General features: G+C 37.9%; 1 protein-coding gene across 1 annotated transcript; it reads right to left on the bottom strand.

The window, feature by feature from the left end:
• Positions 1–11308: 11308 nt before the first annotated feature.
• On the bottom strand, positions 11309–15796 carry LOC131553307 (tripartite motif-containing protein 16-like). The gene is made up of 6 exons (XM_058797872.1): positions 15191–15796; positions 14792–14887; positions 14478–14711; positions 12597–12756; positions 12017–12064; positions 11309–11835 (listed from the first exon to the last, which is right to left on the bottom strand). The coding sequence occupies exons 1-6, from the start codon at positions 15767–15769 to the stop codon at positions 11309–11311; spliced, it is 1644 nt and encodes a 547-aa protein (XP_058653855.1). The 5' UTR covers positions 15770–15796.
• Positions 15797–16008: the final 212 nt, after the last annotated feature.

Genomic DNA, 16008 nt, shown 5'->3' with positions numbered 1-16008 from the left:
CTCTCATATCAAAATCCATTTGTGATAAAAATGTTCTATGTAGATGATGGAGTGATCAGTGTGGAGAATGCAGCCATTAAAGTTGCAGAAGAGGCATGAAAACTGTGCTATAAGTGGCCTACGGCTCCACAAATTCATGTCAAATATCAAAATAGTGCTGAACGGCATTCCTACGTCAGAAAAGATCCTTGACGTGAAAAATTTTGATTTTGTGTTTGATGAGTTGCCTCTAGAAAGACCTCTAGGCATTCAGTGGGAAAGAGAATCTGACTGTTTCAAGTTTAAGGGTCAGTTGAAAAATCAACCTGCCACTCGGCGTGGCATATTGTCTACTGTTGCTTCTGTCCATGATCCTTTAGGACTTATTGCACCTGTGCTGTTGAATGGAAAGAAAACACTACAGGAAGTGTGTAAGTGTGGCAGTGGATGGGATGATCCTTTACCAGATGTACTTAATCTAAGGTGGGATCAATGGAAACAAGACTTGTGCAATGATCTGCAAAAAATAGATATCTCACGAACATGTGCACCATCTAGTTTCGGAAGAGCTATTCAAGTTGAATTGCATCACTTTTCTGATGCTAGTGTCCATGGATATGGTCAATGTTCATATTTGAGACTCAAAAATCAGGACGGAGACATTCACTGTGCACTGGTGATGGCGAAATCAAGAGTTGCACCTCTCAAACGATCCCTTGATTAGAGTTAGCGGCTGCCGTTGTTTCTGTCATGCTTAAAAGAGAATTGGACTATGCTGTTATCGAGGAGATGTTTTGGACAGACTCAAAAGTAGTATTGGGATATATAAGTAACGAGGCACGCAGATGTATGAAGTATGTTCCAACAGAGGAAAACCCTGCCGATCATGCATCCAGGGGTTTGACAGTGAAGGAGTTGCTTGTTTCAAACTGGTTCACTGGCCCTAAGTTCCTGTGGGACAAAGAAATGTCTGTATCAAAACAACATGTTCCTGAACTTCTGTTTGGAGAGGTAAACACATTTTGTACTTTGAATACTGAGTGCACAAAAAACCTGAGTTTGATAGACGGTATCTCAGTTTTCTTCTTGGTCAAAGGCTATCAGAGCTGTAGCTCGTCTTTTGAGAAGAGCTAACAAAGTCAAATCGAATCATCTCAGCACCGTATCAGAACAACAAAAGGCAGAACTTCACATAATCAAATGTTTGCAAGATAGATCATATAAAGATGAACTAAGAGAGATAAAGAGTGTGAGAAGTGTTCATAAACGGTATGGTCTTCTATTCACTTGTTTCAGTTCCCGTGCTGCACACATCGAGATGCTTACTGATATGATTCTTTGATCAATGCTCTGCGTTGTTTCGTTGCAATAAGGGGCACGGTGCAACAGATAAGGTCCGATCAAGGAAGCAACTTTATGGGAGCAAAAAAATGAGTTGAAAGATGCCATCAAGGAAATGTATGTGGAGAGAGTGATAACTTTTCTATCAGAGAAGCAGTGCGACTTCATCATGAATGCACCACATGCAAGTCATGCTGGTGGCATGTGGGAACATCAAATAAGATCTGTATTAAATGCTACTCGCCGGTTCATCATAGCTACTCCCGCATTGACTTTTTCCTAACTAGTAACTCGATCATACCAAATATCTCTGAATACAAAATCCACCCCATCAGCATCACGCTCCAGTAACACTCATATGGAATCCAACTAATTTACATAAACACACCAGAAGATGGCGCTTTAACATATCTCTCCTTAAAGAGTTTGACAGTTATCTTAAAAGAGAGTGGACATCCTTCCTAGAAATAAATGACTCTCCAAAGTCATCAGCCTTATTGCTTTGGGAAACAAGTAAAGCAGTACTACGAGGTAAAATCATATCATTCTCCGTCCATAAAAAGAAAACAGAAAAACAAGAAGAAATCAGACTAGAAGAAAAAATTAAAGAACTTGAAATATTACATGTAATATATAATGAACTGAGAAAACAAAAATTCCTGCTAAACGAAATCATCAATAAAAGAACTCAATTTCTAATTCATAAACCTACCACCACAGCAACAAATCCAATGCATATTTGGCCAATCAAATGAAAAGAAACTCTAGATTACCAGTACACATGAACACAGCCACTATTTCACTCATCCTCAAACCTAATGAAGATCCAACCCTTCCGTCAAACTACCGTCCTATATCTCTCATCAGTGTAGACATCAAAATAATCAGTAAAGTTCTTGCACATAGAATTGAAAAAATTATCCCATTCATAATCCACCCGGATCAGACCGGTTTCATCAAAGGTAGGCAGGCATCCAACAGCACACGCAGACTATACGATTTAATCCATTATTCATCACTACAAGAGGAAAACACCGTTATAGTCACTTTAGATGCAGAAAAAGCTTTTTATTTAACTTTTTATTCACCACATTACAAAAGGATGCCCACTCTCTCCTTCTTTATTCACCATCTTCACTGAACCCTTAGCAGCAGCCATCCGCCAGAACCCACTCATCAGAGGAATCCACACACCCCAAGCACAACATAAGATTAGTTTATATGCTAATGATATTTTACTCTTCTTGCAAAATCCTCAATCATCTCTGCAAGAAATAATTAAAACCATTGATTCATTGATTCATCAATAAATCCTCAATTCTTCCACTACATCAATCCAAATGGGATGTGGCCGCCAGATATCACCCATTCCTCTGGGCACAGGTCACATCACTTATTTAGGCGTTAAGGTTTCCTCCAGGCTGTCAGAGCTGACTGGACTCAACTTCACTCCTTTACTGAAAACATTAGAAGACGACCTTCACCGCTGGCTCAATTTACCACTTTCCATCCAGGGCAGAATAGCTATAATCAAAATGACAGTACTCCCTAAAATAAATGACTTATTCTCAATGATCCCAACCCAACCTACTCTCACTTGGTTCAAATCTTTAGACTCCATCATCACCCGATTCTACTGGAAAAATAAAACACCACGGATAAAATTAAGCACTTTACAAAAACCCAAATCTTTAGGAGGCTTAGAGGCCCCACATTTTTACCATTACTCACTAGCAAACCAACTTCAATACATATATAAATGGACTCAGCCCACTCAGTCAGACATCATATAGCTAGATACAGAACAATCACTCTGCGAAAACTTGCACATATCAGACATCCCATTTATCAGTCAGTCCATTAAACACCACCCATGCTTCAAAGACTTGGCAATAGCTTTGGCTCTGACAGCTTGGTGAAAATATCACCAAATCACAAACTCCAACCAGGCTCCATCTAACCTCACCCCGCTCCGGAACAACCCTGACTTCACAAGCAACAAAAAAACACTCAATTTCCATAAATGGGCAGAAAAGGGCATCGCACATATTAATCACATTTTTCAGTCTAACAACCTGGTTTCATTTTCCTACTTAGTCCAGGAGTATGGTATCAGGAGCAATCAATTCTTGAATTATTTGCAACTCAAATCAGCTGTTTCATCTAAAATCAACACCAGAACCATCAATCCTCACCTTCCTTCCGCAGTAGCAGATTTAATTAATATATCCTCCCCGAAAAAATTACTTTCCAAGTTATATAACCAATTCAAATAAAAACATAAATTTACCAACAATCAAATGGGAAGAAGACCTTTCTATTGCTCCTGATACCGATTTCTGGACTCAAATCTGTAAGAATATTTATTCCATGACTAAAAACGCCAACCTTCAGCTCGTACAGTATAAGACTCTTCATAGAACACACTACACTGGGGAAAGCCTGTCTAAAATGGGATTCACATCAGAAACTTGCTCGCACTGCTCACAAAATTGTCCGGACACATATATCCACGCCACATGGCACTGCCCACCCATTAAACACTTTTGGAAAGATGTCACTGAATCCCTATCCTGCCTCCTGGGCTGCCGCATCCCAGTATCCCCCTGACTCTGTCTACTGGGTGATCTATCAACTCTCAATCAGGAAATAACAGACAAAAGGATACTCCTCGTAGCTTTAGCCATCACCAAGAAAACTATCTTCTTGAACTGGAAATCCCGAAACACTATTCACATAACGCATTAGAAAAATTAGCTCACAGACTACATCTCCCTAGAATATTTTTCACCTCCTTACAATACTTCGGAACCACAACACTCCAGATCAGACCTCATTCAACTCTTACAAATCTGACACACTGATTCTAATTATTTGCATATTATTATACGTATTTATACAATGTTTTAGTAATACTATGTGTGTTTTCATTACTATTATTATTATCAACATCATTATTATTAATTTTATAGAAACATTGAGCAGTAATAAGATGATGTTGATGGGATGATGTTTTGTATAAGGACGGTAACGGTTTAATGAAGATCATAACACTAAATATACTTAAAATATATAAATATAACTAAATCAAATCTGTACCAAACATATACCTGTCAGGGTTTTGGGACTGTCTTGTATGTGTTTTGTTCCATGTGACCCAGTTTCTGTCTCCGTTTACGGGATGCGCGGTATACCGGTATTGGAAAATACCGGTATATATTATGTTTCAAACGGTACGATATAAGTGAAATATGGCATTACTTTGCATTTAAAACAGATGACAAAGGTGAACGAACTGACCTTACTGCACCTGTATGCAAGCGTTGCTATAAATCATGTGTTGCCACAGGAGAAGGCAACATATCACATTTTTAAAGCATTTGTTGCTTGCTCATCCTGATCTTTTCAGAGAATTAAGAGATTGAAAGGTGAGTGCATCATTCATGAATTCAGATTTAATTTTTACTTTTATTTACAACTGATCAATGCACATACAGATGTGATACAGTAAGCGCAAATGTGCGCGTGTGACACGCTAGAACCAGTGAAGTTTTGATCTCTTAATATATGCACTTGCATTTCATACAATCGAATATTACTTGAATTTGAATTAAGCAAGAGTTTTGCTATATTAATTTTAGTATCAATAATATGAAGGGAATGTTTCTGCTAATATGAAGCAGTAAAGCAACATTTGTTGCATTAATTGCGTTACTTCAGTTGTTTTGTTTTTTTCCTTCAAACTCAGTCAAAATGTAACCTATATTCCCGATAGGTTTGTTACATTTTGAGACATTTTGTTTGCACTGTGTTTGAACTGAAAAGATAAGAAGATTTGAATATATTTTCATTTTATTACTTCAGTTAGCCTATATATTTTTTTTTCTCCAACTTCGAAATGTAGCCTATGTTCCCTGTAGGTTTTTTGTTACGGTTTGATACAAAGGTATTAAGATATGAATCTGTTTTTATTATTATTATTTTAATAAAATTGTTTTCAATTCACTTATCTTTTGAGGCTGGATATTTGTCACCTATGGTATCGATTTAGTATCGATACCGAGGTATTACATTCTGGTATCGTACCGAAGCCAAAATTATGGTATCGAGCCATCCCTACTCCCGTTCATCATGTTATTAGGTTCAGTTGTGTTGAGACGTTAGTCCCTAATTGTCTGTGTATTTAATGAGTGTTCAGTTCCTTGTTTCTTTGTCTGGTGTCTAACGTCTATGGTGTGCTTCATCTCTGTTCCTGTCTGCCCTGTGATACCCGTTTGGATTATTAAAGGACTGATATTTGAGAGTATTCCTACGTCTCCTCGTTCCTCCCATAAGCCACTGTGACAATACCACACATGTTTTTAATGCACCACACCCTTCTTTTAATGCACCACCTCAGCTTAGGCATACATACATACATATACATATATAGTTATGTTGCTATGAATGGGAGTGGAAAAAAAAAAGAAAAGAAAAAAGAAAATAGAAGTGGTATATGTTGGGTTTGTGCCATTATTATTATTATTACTATTGTTACTATTAATATTAGTTTTATTATTATTTATATTACTGTTGCCGTCACCACAGAATATTGTTATCATCACCATCTTTATTATTATGCATGTTAATACTACTTAAATACTACTAATATTATTCAGATTGTCGTTGCTGTTTATTATCATTGCTGTTTTTGTGTTTTGTGTTTTGTGTTCACCGTATGTTGTATGTTTTGCACTCCTAATAAAAAATAAATACATTTAAAAAAGTAATTTCTTCTCACTCCCGCCGGCGACTCTTACGCTGTTTTTCTTCCCGACCGCTATCCCGCAGGTAGAGATTTAGGCAGATTACAGGGTCCCGGTTCTTCTGACCTCACCTTGTTGCATTTGTCGTAGCAGGTAAAAGGATATGGTGCTTCAAGTTCACATGCAACATACTAAATACCTAAAAATATAAGAAACTTTACTCAAATGTATTTGTTTCATGGTAGGCTTACAGAACTATTGCGCAAGCATTAAACCCTTTGGAATGAGGATTTGTGAAAAATGAGTGGATTTTCTCTGAACCCCTTTAACCAAAACCAAAAAGAACTGAAGAAAACGTGATTCTCTGTCTCTTTCAGCACTTATTTATCTCTCTTTCGTCTCTCTTTAATCTCCAGGTGTTACTGTCTCACCTGCTGAGCTCTTTCTGTGTGTGTGTGTGTGTGTGTGTGTGTGTTTGTGACAAATCAGGACATAGATTTGCATAATGACAAGTGTATGACAGGTATTACAAGGAGAAGGTGACTTTTCAGGACATTACCCCATGTCCCCACTTTTCAAAACACTTATAAATCACACAGAATGGAGTGTATTGAAAATCTGAAATAGCAGAAAGTCTCCTGTAAGGGGTAGGTTTAGATGTAGGGTTGGTGTAGGACAATAGCACATACAGTTTGTACAGTATAAAAACCATTACGCCTATGGAGATGTCCCCACTTTTCACAAAAACGAACGTGTGTGTGTGTGTGACTCATTGTTAGCAATGGCGACCAGTGGCAGAAAAGAACCTTATTTACTGTAAAGTTATGAGTCACAAATAGAGTCGCTTACCTGCTTAACCAGGTCACCATTACATACTCTGACTCACAAAAAAAAACACACTCGCATACACACAGCTGCTTTCTCACCTCAAACACACCTCCATCAGAGGAAACAATGAGCAAGTATTCCTGTAACTCAAACAAGGTGCTAGCGATGCTGAAATAATGTAATATAATGTAAAATGTAACAATCAGCCTCTACTGATGAGTTACACTCACACATTCACACTGAAAAAGTTATTTGTCTGTAAAGTCAGTTGTAAAAATAATAATAAAAAATGAAATTAAAAGAATTGTTCAATAAAATGCATTAAGAATGCCGTGAATTTGATTGAGCCTCACAGTAAACACATTGGCAGATGTTTCTGTTTAATATATTATTCGGTCTCAGCAGCATCATATGAAAACAGTCAGCTGAAGATGCCATTAGATCACAAATGCTCGTCTGAAGAGAATAAAGAAGCACAGAGGACCAGAAACCACACAATCTCTAGAGTTACACATGCTGTTGGGGATGATATGTTTACACACGCTCATTTTAAAACAGTGTCTGAAGTGAAAGTTTCTCTGCTGATGTCAGATCTGAGAGAGAAATGTGTTCATATACTGTACAGTGAATTTATGCAACATCACAGTCTAGAAATCAGCACAGTGACCCCAGCTAACAGGAAACATTCTCAGAAACCCGTAAGACCTCTGTTCATCTTCAGAACACAAATTAAGATATATTTGATGAAATCCGAGAGATCTCTGACCCTCTATAGACAGCAAGGGTCCTATGCATCCTGATACTCTCCAAAGTGGTACTAGGGTGATACAGAAGACAAGAATTGTTGAATAAAGTTGATATTTGCAACAAAAACTATTCTCGTAGCTTCATAAAATTACAGTTTAACCACTGGTGTCACATGGACTATTTTGTCGATGTTCTTCTTGGTACCTTTCTGTGCCTTGATCGTGTTAGGACCCTTGCTGTCTCTCGGATCTCTCGGATTTCATCAAAAATATCTTAATTTGTGTTCTGAAGATGAACGAAGGTCTTACAGGTTTGAAACGACATGAAGGTGAATAATTAATTACAGAATATTCATTTATGGGTGAACTATCCCTTTAATTATATTGTGTAATTTTGCATTCTGAATTCGAACATGGTCAAACCTGTGCAAAATGAGGGCATTTTTGTGTGTAGTTTTACAGAAAACATTGAGAAAATTGGAACATGTGTGAAATCAGGTGAAATGCATTAAAAGTTTTGAGAAATGTGTCTTTATTTCAAGAAATGAATGAATGGTTTGGGAAACTGGGCCATACTAATCAGTTATAGTGTGTTAGCAATCAAGAAAAACTGTAACACAAATGATTAACAAGCTTTAACCTAAAAATCAAAATGAATTCTGAGGTTAACAGCTAAATGTATGACAATTTCTGTCAATATCGTTGATTTTATTGCATAGATACTATTTGACCTGAACTGAGCTGGACGATGACGTCACTGAATCAGTGATGAACCGACTTTAACTGAAAATTTAGTGTTTACTACTGTCCTTTTGCATTATCAACACACAATATTCCTGTTTAATACTGTGAAGCTGCTTTGACACAATCTGTATTGTAAAAAGCACTGTATAAATAAACACGACTTGACATAAAAACAGCAGCTCGTGACGCCGGAAGACAGAAGAACACAAAACACTGAAAACAGCTGGAGCTCCACAAGGAGAATAATGAAAATTATTTATTGACTGTGTGTGATCATTTAAATTGAAAAGTCATTTTGACAGTAATAATAAAAACTGTGACAATACAGTAAAAACAAAATGACCGATTTTGATCAACACAAACAGAAAAGCACAGAAACACATGGTCACTCAGCAGGACTCACACACACTGATCTTACGGTCTAAATGAGGATTTATAATACATTTATTCTGACATGTTATATCACTGACAGAAGTTCAGCTGCAGTATTAATGTCATGAAGAGAAAATAAGAGACTCATATAACGGGTCAGCAACCTGTGGCACGCAGAGGAATAATCACTAGGGAAAACTGCATACTGACGTATATTTTGAGGTAATCACTCCTCATAGTTACGCAGCCTGTTAGGATGTATAAATACTATTAAAGTGTGAGAATTAACCTGTGCTAGTCTACAGATGCACGTGGCTCCAGTAAATCATTTGTGCGACCGCTGTATACGAGTCGCTTCAGATCAATGCGGTTTAACAGCGCTCGTCAATGACTGAGATGGCCAATCAAAGTAGGCGGGTTTTACTGTTCTCAGAAGCAGAGCGCGAATTTCAGGGCGAAGCATCAGTTTAATGTTGAAAGAACGCGAGATAAGCTGGAAGTTGCAAATACTTGAATAGCCAATTGTTTTACGATAGAAATGTTAAGTAACCGATAGCTATATCCAGTGATGCAAACTACTACTTTTTGCCTCAAATATGGCCATTTAGAGAGAGAGAGAGAGAGAGAGAGAGAGATTAAAGTTGTGTGTGTGAATTACCTCTATCTGTGTCTCTCTACAAACAATAAGCTGAGTTTAGTTACTTCAAAAACAGAGATTTTACCCTCCTCGTTGCTGAGAAATATAATGTACCATTTATGAGCTCCTGAATGTTTCTGTGTGCGCAGCGCGATCTCCGATCTCTGTTCAGAAATGGTTTAGAAACTGTTCGTATAATAATCAAATATAGATACAGCATGCTTTTAAAAAAAACAACAACTATTGGCACAGTGGTCAACCGGAAAAATTTAAAAATGGCACTTCTTGCCCAAAGGTTGCTGACCCCTGCTCTATAATGTCACACTGTTAATGATTTATCATGCAGCTCAAAGCATTATGGGTACACTGAAAAAAATAACTTGTAGAATTTACTTAAAATGTGTTTGTGCAAATTGTTACGAAGATTTTTTAAGTAAATTTTACTGCTACTGCTCTGTACAATCTACAGTACTTACTACTGAACTTAACTTTTAAATAAATAAAAAAATTAAGTAAACATTACACCATTATATATAATTCCACATATAGGAAAGTAAAATCTGCATACCTAAGTTTAGTAAATTTAACAATGAAAATAAGTAATTTCAGCTTGGACAGTAAAGTTTTGAGTAATTTTTCTTAGTCAAAGCTTACTTGGCAATACTTTGATTTTACTTAATATAGCACCTAATTAAACCATGCTTTTAAAGTGTACACTACTTAGAAACATCTAAGTAAAAAATACAATAGACGTCATGTAGACACCATATCTACATAATTAGTAAATCAGTACTCATCTGAACATACTTGGGACACAATACACAATGACGGTAACATTCTGTGGTTCAGTTTTGAATATGAATATGAATAGTGAATATCATTAGAAGAGTGGCTTCTACGCTAATATTAGTCTGTTTTATTCATCTTAGAACGACCCACTATTTCGACACACTATTTCCACGTTTCATACTGTAAAGCTGCTATGACACAATTTGCATTGTAAAAAGCACTATATAAATATGGTGACTTGACTTGATTACACTGTAAAAAAAAAAGTTGAGCCAACTTAAAATTTTAAGGCAACAAACTTCAGCAGATTTTTGAGTTTTCTCAACTTGTTGTTTTAAGTTTATACAACAAAAAATTGAGAATCTCCCACAAAAACAAGTTGCGCAAACTCAAAAATCTGCTGAAGCTGGTAAAAAATGTTTTTTTTAAGTTCGCTCAACTTTTTTTTACAGTGTATGAATGTGTCGTTTTTTACTAAACTTAACAAAAAAAGCAATGATAAAACAGTGTAAATACAGCTGGAAAACAGCAAAAAAAAAAACAAAAAAAAAACAATCAACCTTATTAATCAGTCATGCCCCAGTGCATGATGGTAACACCAGTATCATAAAGGTTGAGTAGGTTTTACTTAATTTTATAACGTTTATATTTATGCTTTGACTTCTACAAGCTGGAATGGTCCCACTTTATATTAGGTGGCTTTTACTACTATGTACTTACATTTAAATTAATCATTTGATACATAAATAAATACCTGCATGTAATTACATCTGTAACTAATTTCTGTAATTACATTGATAATTACACTGTTGGCCCATCCCTTACACCTTAACCCACCCTTAAACCTACCCATACCACCAAACCTGTCCTTAACCTGTCCCAAAAGTGTTTTGCAATTCAATATGAAGACAATAAGTATGTTGTACTTATTTCTTAATGTTAGTACAAAGTAGTTAAGGCCACCGAATATAAAGTGGAACTGCTGGAATTTTCATTGTTTTTTTTTTTTAATTATTGCCTGAACTACCTTTTTCATGAAGAAATTAAATTAGTTTTTCTGTAGTATTTACTACACCACAGAATCATTTTTATCAGTGTAGAATCTCTTGTTAGTCTATTCTGATTCATCAACACAGTTTCACTGATGATCCAGAACAAACATAAAACCCCAGATAGAGCGGCTGAGTGAATGTGGTCTGGACTGTGTGGATGAGGCTCATTGTGTCAGAGACGCTGTAGAAGGACAGAGTTCCTGCACTGTGATCCACAAACACTCCTATTCTACTCATGATGGACTTCACAGGGAGATCAGTCTTTATGTTATTATGCCAGAATGAGTAGCTGGAGGGTGAACAGTACAAACTCCAGGACTGATTATTAGATCCAAACCTACTCTCATCACCCCGCCCCTTCCTGCTGATGCTCTTATATGACACTGATATATAAACACCAAAATCATCTCCACTCCACTCCAGCTCCCAGTAACAGTGTCCACACACACTCTCTCTACACAACACCTGAAAATACTCATCAAATCTGTCTGGATGATCAGGATACGGCTGCTCTGTGTCAGTGACAGTAATCACTCTGTTTCTCTCAGACAAAAGGAGGCGTTTATTCACTGTGTTGAGATCCAGAGTGAGCTGATGGGAATCTGATGGAGATAAAACACATCAGAATCAGGAATTATGAATCTGTTTGATCTTTTCATGTAGCTGAACTCTTCATGTTCAGTGTATCATCAGTGTCTCAGTACAGATAAAACTCTTCTTTCACCTTCAGCAGGAAGAACATAAACTCAGTGAGTTTTTCTGCTGGTTTTCTTACTGACTTACATTGTAGGAAGTCTTTCCTGGTCCTGGGAACAATGTTGGTGAGTGTGACTGTGGAAATCAACAGACATGAACAGTGTGATTCTCATGATCCTGCATCCATTCCTAAGACATTTCTAATATGTGACCCTGGACCACAAAACCAGTCTTAAGTTGCTGGGGTATATTTGTAGCAATAGCCAAAAATACATTGTATGGGTCAAAATGATAGATTTTTCTTTTATGCCAAAAATCATTAGGATATTAAGTAAGGATCATGTTCCATGAAGACTTTTTGTAAATTTCTTACCGTAAATGTATCAAAACTTAATTTTTGATTAGTAATATGCATTGCTAAGAACTTCATTTGGACAACTTTAAAGGTGATTTTCTCAATATTTAGATTTTTTTTGCACCCTCAGATTCCAGATTTTCAAATAGTTGTATGTCAGCCAAATATTGTCAGATCCTAACAAACCATACATCAATGGAAAACTTGACACTTAAGATTGGTTTTGTCGTCCAGGGTCACATATAATGTTCTCCATGATATGAGATGATGATGGACTGGTTTCTGAGAGCAGATGAATCTCCAGGACTTTACCTCTGTCTGAGATCTTCTTGAGCTCCTCTTTGCAGAAATCCTCCAGTTTGTCTCTCATCTGACAGACAGAATCTCTCAAACCATCAGAAGTGACAAGATAACTCAAGGGATCGTCATTTACGTCTGTAGATTCAGGAGGTGCTGAGAGAGACTTGAAACTCTACAGAAAACAGAAATCAAAACTCATCAGCTCCACACTTCACCCAATAACCTGCTCCAACATCAGATTTATGCGGCTCTTGTTGACTCGACTGATCTTTAGTAACTCACCTCAATCCAGCACTTTCACAGCATCAGCTTCATTCTTCTCATATTCATTATATCACATTAGAGCTACAGATTCTAGTATCTGACACTTACACTCTATGTGAACTTTCTTTTATAGGTTTGATTTTATCATCTGATTAAATTTTGATGAACGTTACTCAGAATCTGTACTATCAAGTTCACTGATTTCACCATGACGTAATATATCAGAAGGAAAAATTAGGTAAAAAGTCTTAAGTTGCTGGGGTATAGCCAAAAATACATTGTATGTATCACGAATCCGGTCTATGAACTTCCGTTCACTCACCACCAGAGGTCACTCGCTCACCACATTGACTCTCACAACACCATCACACTGGACTCCATTTCCCATCATCCATTGCACTGATGACACATACACAGCTGAAGGCACTGATCGCACAGCTATCACCAATCACACACTCTACTTAAGCCATGGACTTTCTCACCCTCACTGCCGAGTATTGTATGCACATATCCCTCTCCTAGTGATAGCTACTCTACAGAGCCCTTGTTATCCTAGTCTTGCCTTGCCTGTTTTCCTGTGTTCGTATTCTAGTCCGTGTTTCCTGGATTAACCCTTTCCGTGCCATTCTGTGTTTCTGTTCAGTTCCTGTATTGTCCTGCGTTTTTCACTCCCCGAGTGTCAGCTGCTTTATGGAACGTTTGTTGTTTTCTAGTCTGTGTTCCCTGTATTTACCCCTGTCTCACTGTTCGGACTCTGTTTATTCTCTTGTCTGGATTATAGCCTGTGTACCTGGATTATCTCTCTGCCTTGCCCTTTTGGATACTGTTCGCCCATCGTCGACCTTCGCTTGCACTAGGATTACTCTTTGTCTTGTCCCTGCCATACCTGTTTGCCATTGCTCGACCCTGCCTGTATATATGATCATGCCTTTAAATAAAAGCTTGCACTTGGATCCGCACGTCTCACGTCTCGTCAGCCACTTTACAGTATGGGTCAAAATTATCGATTTTTCTTTTACGCCAAAAGTCATTAGGATATTAAGTAGAGATCATGTTCCATGAAGATATTTTGTAAATTTCCTACTGTAAATACATCAACACTTAATTTTTGGTTAGTAATGTGCATTGCCAAGAACTACATTTGGACAACTTTAAAGGTGATTTTCTCAATATTTTGATTTTTTTGCTCCCTCAGATTCCAGATATTCAAATAGTTGTATCTCAGCCAAATATTGTCCGATCCTAACAAACCATACATCAATGGAAATATTATTTATTCAGCTTTCAGATGATGTATAAATCTCAATTTCAACACAATTGACCCTTATGACTGGTTTTGTGGTCCAGGGTCACAAATGTTAGTGAAGTTTTGAACTGTTGGTGGCGCTAGTGGTGTTTGACAGCTAAATATATCTTCCAGAAGAAAGAGCTCAGAGAAATGATTCCTAAGAGATTTCCAGAGCTGAAAGCCATTTGTAAGCAGCGTCTCTTTCAGAAGAAGATGATCAGATGAGAGTCTGACTGATGATTATATAATAAGACACTCATGAAATGTTTCTCTGTGAGTCTCGTGTCACAGCAGGATCTGCTCAAGTCCACTATGACCCTGTTCTTCTAGATCTGTGTTACCTGCAGGAACTGGATGTGATCCTGTGTGTGTGAAAGCTGCTCCAGCTCAGCGTCTCTCCTCCTCAGATCATTGATCTCCTGCTCCAGTCGCTCCAGTCGTCCTTCAGCTCGACTCACTGCTTGCTTTTCCCGATCTCTGATCAGCCATATCAGCTCAGAGTGGCGTCTCACAATGAAGCGGATGCGCTCAGTAAAGATCCTCTTACTCTCCTCCACTGCTGTCTGTGCAGAGCGCTGTTAGGACACACAGTGATTCAGGCTTCAGTGAGTCTGAACTGAGACTGAGACAAACTTCTCTTCTTCTCCAGACTCACCTTATGAGACTCCACAGCCTCTCTCAGCTGCTGAAGATCTTTCTCTCTCTGCTGGATTCTCTGCTGGAGCGTCTTCTGCGTCTCCTTCAGCTGCTTCTGCAGGACAAACAGATGATAGTGAATCTCACAGAAAACTACTGGCACTAAATCATCATGTGAACAGATGAATCCAGTAAAAATGGAGCTGATGGCTATGGGTTCAAACCCCAGAAGTAATGATCGATTACAATCATCATACATGAATTAACATGAAGATTAATGCTTGTTTCACAACTGACACAGACATAGAGCTTCACACTGACAGTGTTTCTGTGTAATTAAGCTGTGGCTCTACACAGAAAATAAACGTACTATTGGATGACTGTACTGAGTCTTAACTTGATCGCTAGTTTTAAATACCTGTTTCTCTGTCCTCTGTGCTGCTGCTGATACAATGTCGTGGTTTTTATGTTCATACTTTGTACACAGCACACATATACATTTCCGGTCAGTGCGACAGAAAACCTCAAGGATCTTCTTATGTTTCTGGCAGATCATCTCCTGCAGTCGTCCAGTGGCTTCAGTCAAATTGTGTCTCTTTGCTTTAAAGAAACTCTCATGTTGTTTGAGGTGATTCTGACAGTAAGACTCCAGACACACCAGACAGGACTTGACGGCTTTGTATTTTCTTCCAGTACAGACGTCACACTGCACATCTCCAGCTCCAGCGTAACAGTCAGCAGGACGTTTGGTCTTCTTCAGTTTCTTTGCTATTTTAGCCAAGATGGTGTTTCTAGCTAAAGCAGGTCTTGGACTGAAGGTCCGTCTGCACTGAGGGCAGCTGAAGATTGTCATCTGATAATCCTGATCCCAGCACCATGTAATACAGCTCTTACAGTAACTGTGTCCACAGGGAATGACCACTGGATCCTTCAGGAGATCCAGACACACTGCACACAAGAACTTCTTCTTATTCACTGAAGTTCTGGCTTCTGCCATTTTACTGCATGAACACAGAGACACAAACACACAACAGCTCAACTACTCTTCAGCTTCTCTTTCTCTGAACTTAAGTGATTCCTGTTTCCTGGTTCTGTGTTTGAGTCATGAGAATAAAACAGGTGTGTCTGTGAGACTGTAAAGCAGGTTTCTGATTCCTGCTCCTGTAGAGTCACACACACACACACACACACGTACTGACAGTGTAATGCAGTGCATGGTGAGGAATATTAGAAGTA

Source organism: Onychostoma macrolepis, chromosome 14 (genome assembly GCF_012432095.1).
Source record: "Onychostoma macrolepis isolate SWU-2019 chromosome 14, ASM1243209v1, whole genome shotgun sequence".
NCBI classification, from domain to species: domain Eukaryota; kingdom Metazoa; phylum Chordata; class Actinopteri; order Cypriniformes; family Cyprinidae; genus Onychostoma; species Onychostoma macrolepis.
Note: the sequence above shows the minus strand (reverse complement) of the source record. Positions and strands in the feature narration are given on the sequence as shown.

What these genes read in the sequence shown, in the direction of transcription:
- LOC131553307 (XM_058797872.1), bottom strand. Translation starts at nt 15,769, where the DNA reads ATGGCAGAAGCCAGAACTTCAGTGAATAAGAAGAAGTTCTTGTGTGCA. An exon ending in AGGCTGTGGAGTCTCATAAG is followed by an intron (nt 14,712 to 14,791) that starts GTGAGTCTGGAG and finishes GTGTCCTAACAG; the next exon opens with CGCTCTGCACAGACAGCAGT. An exon ending in ATCACATCCAGTTCCTGCAG is followed by an intron (nt 12,757 to 14,477) that starts GTAACACAGATC and finishes TGTTTTCTGTAG; the next exon opens with AGTTTCAAGTCTCTCTCAGC.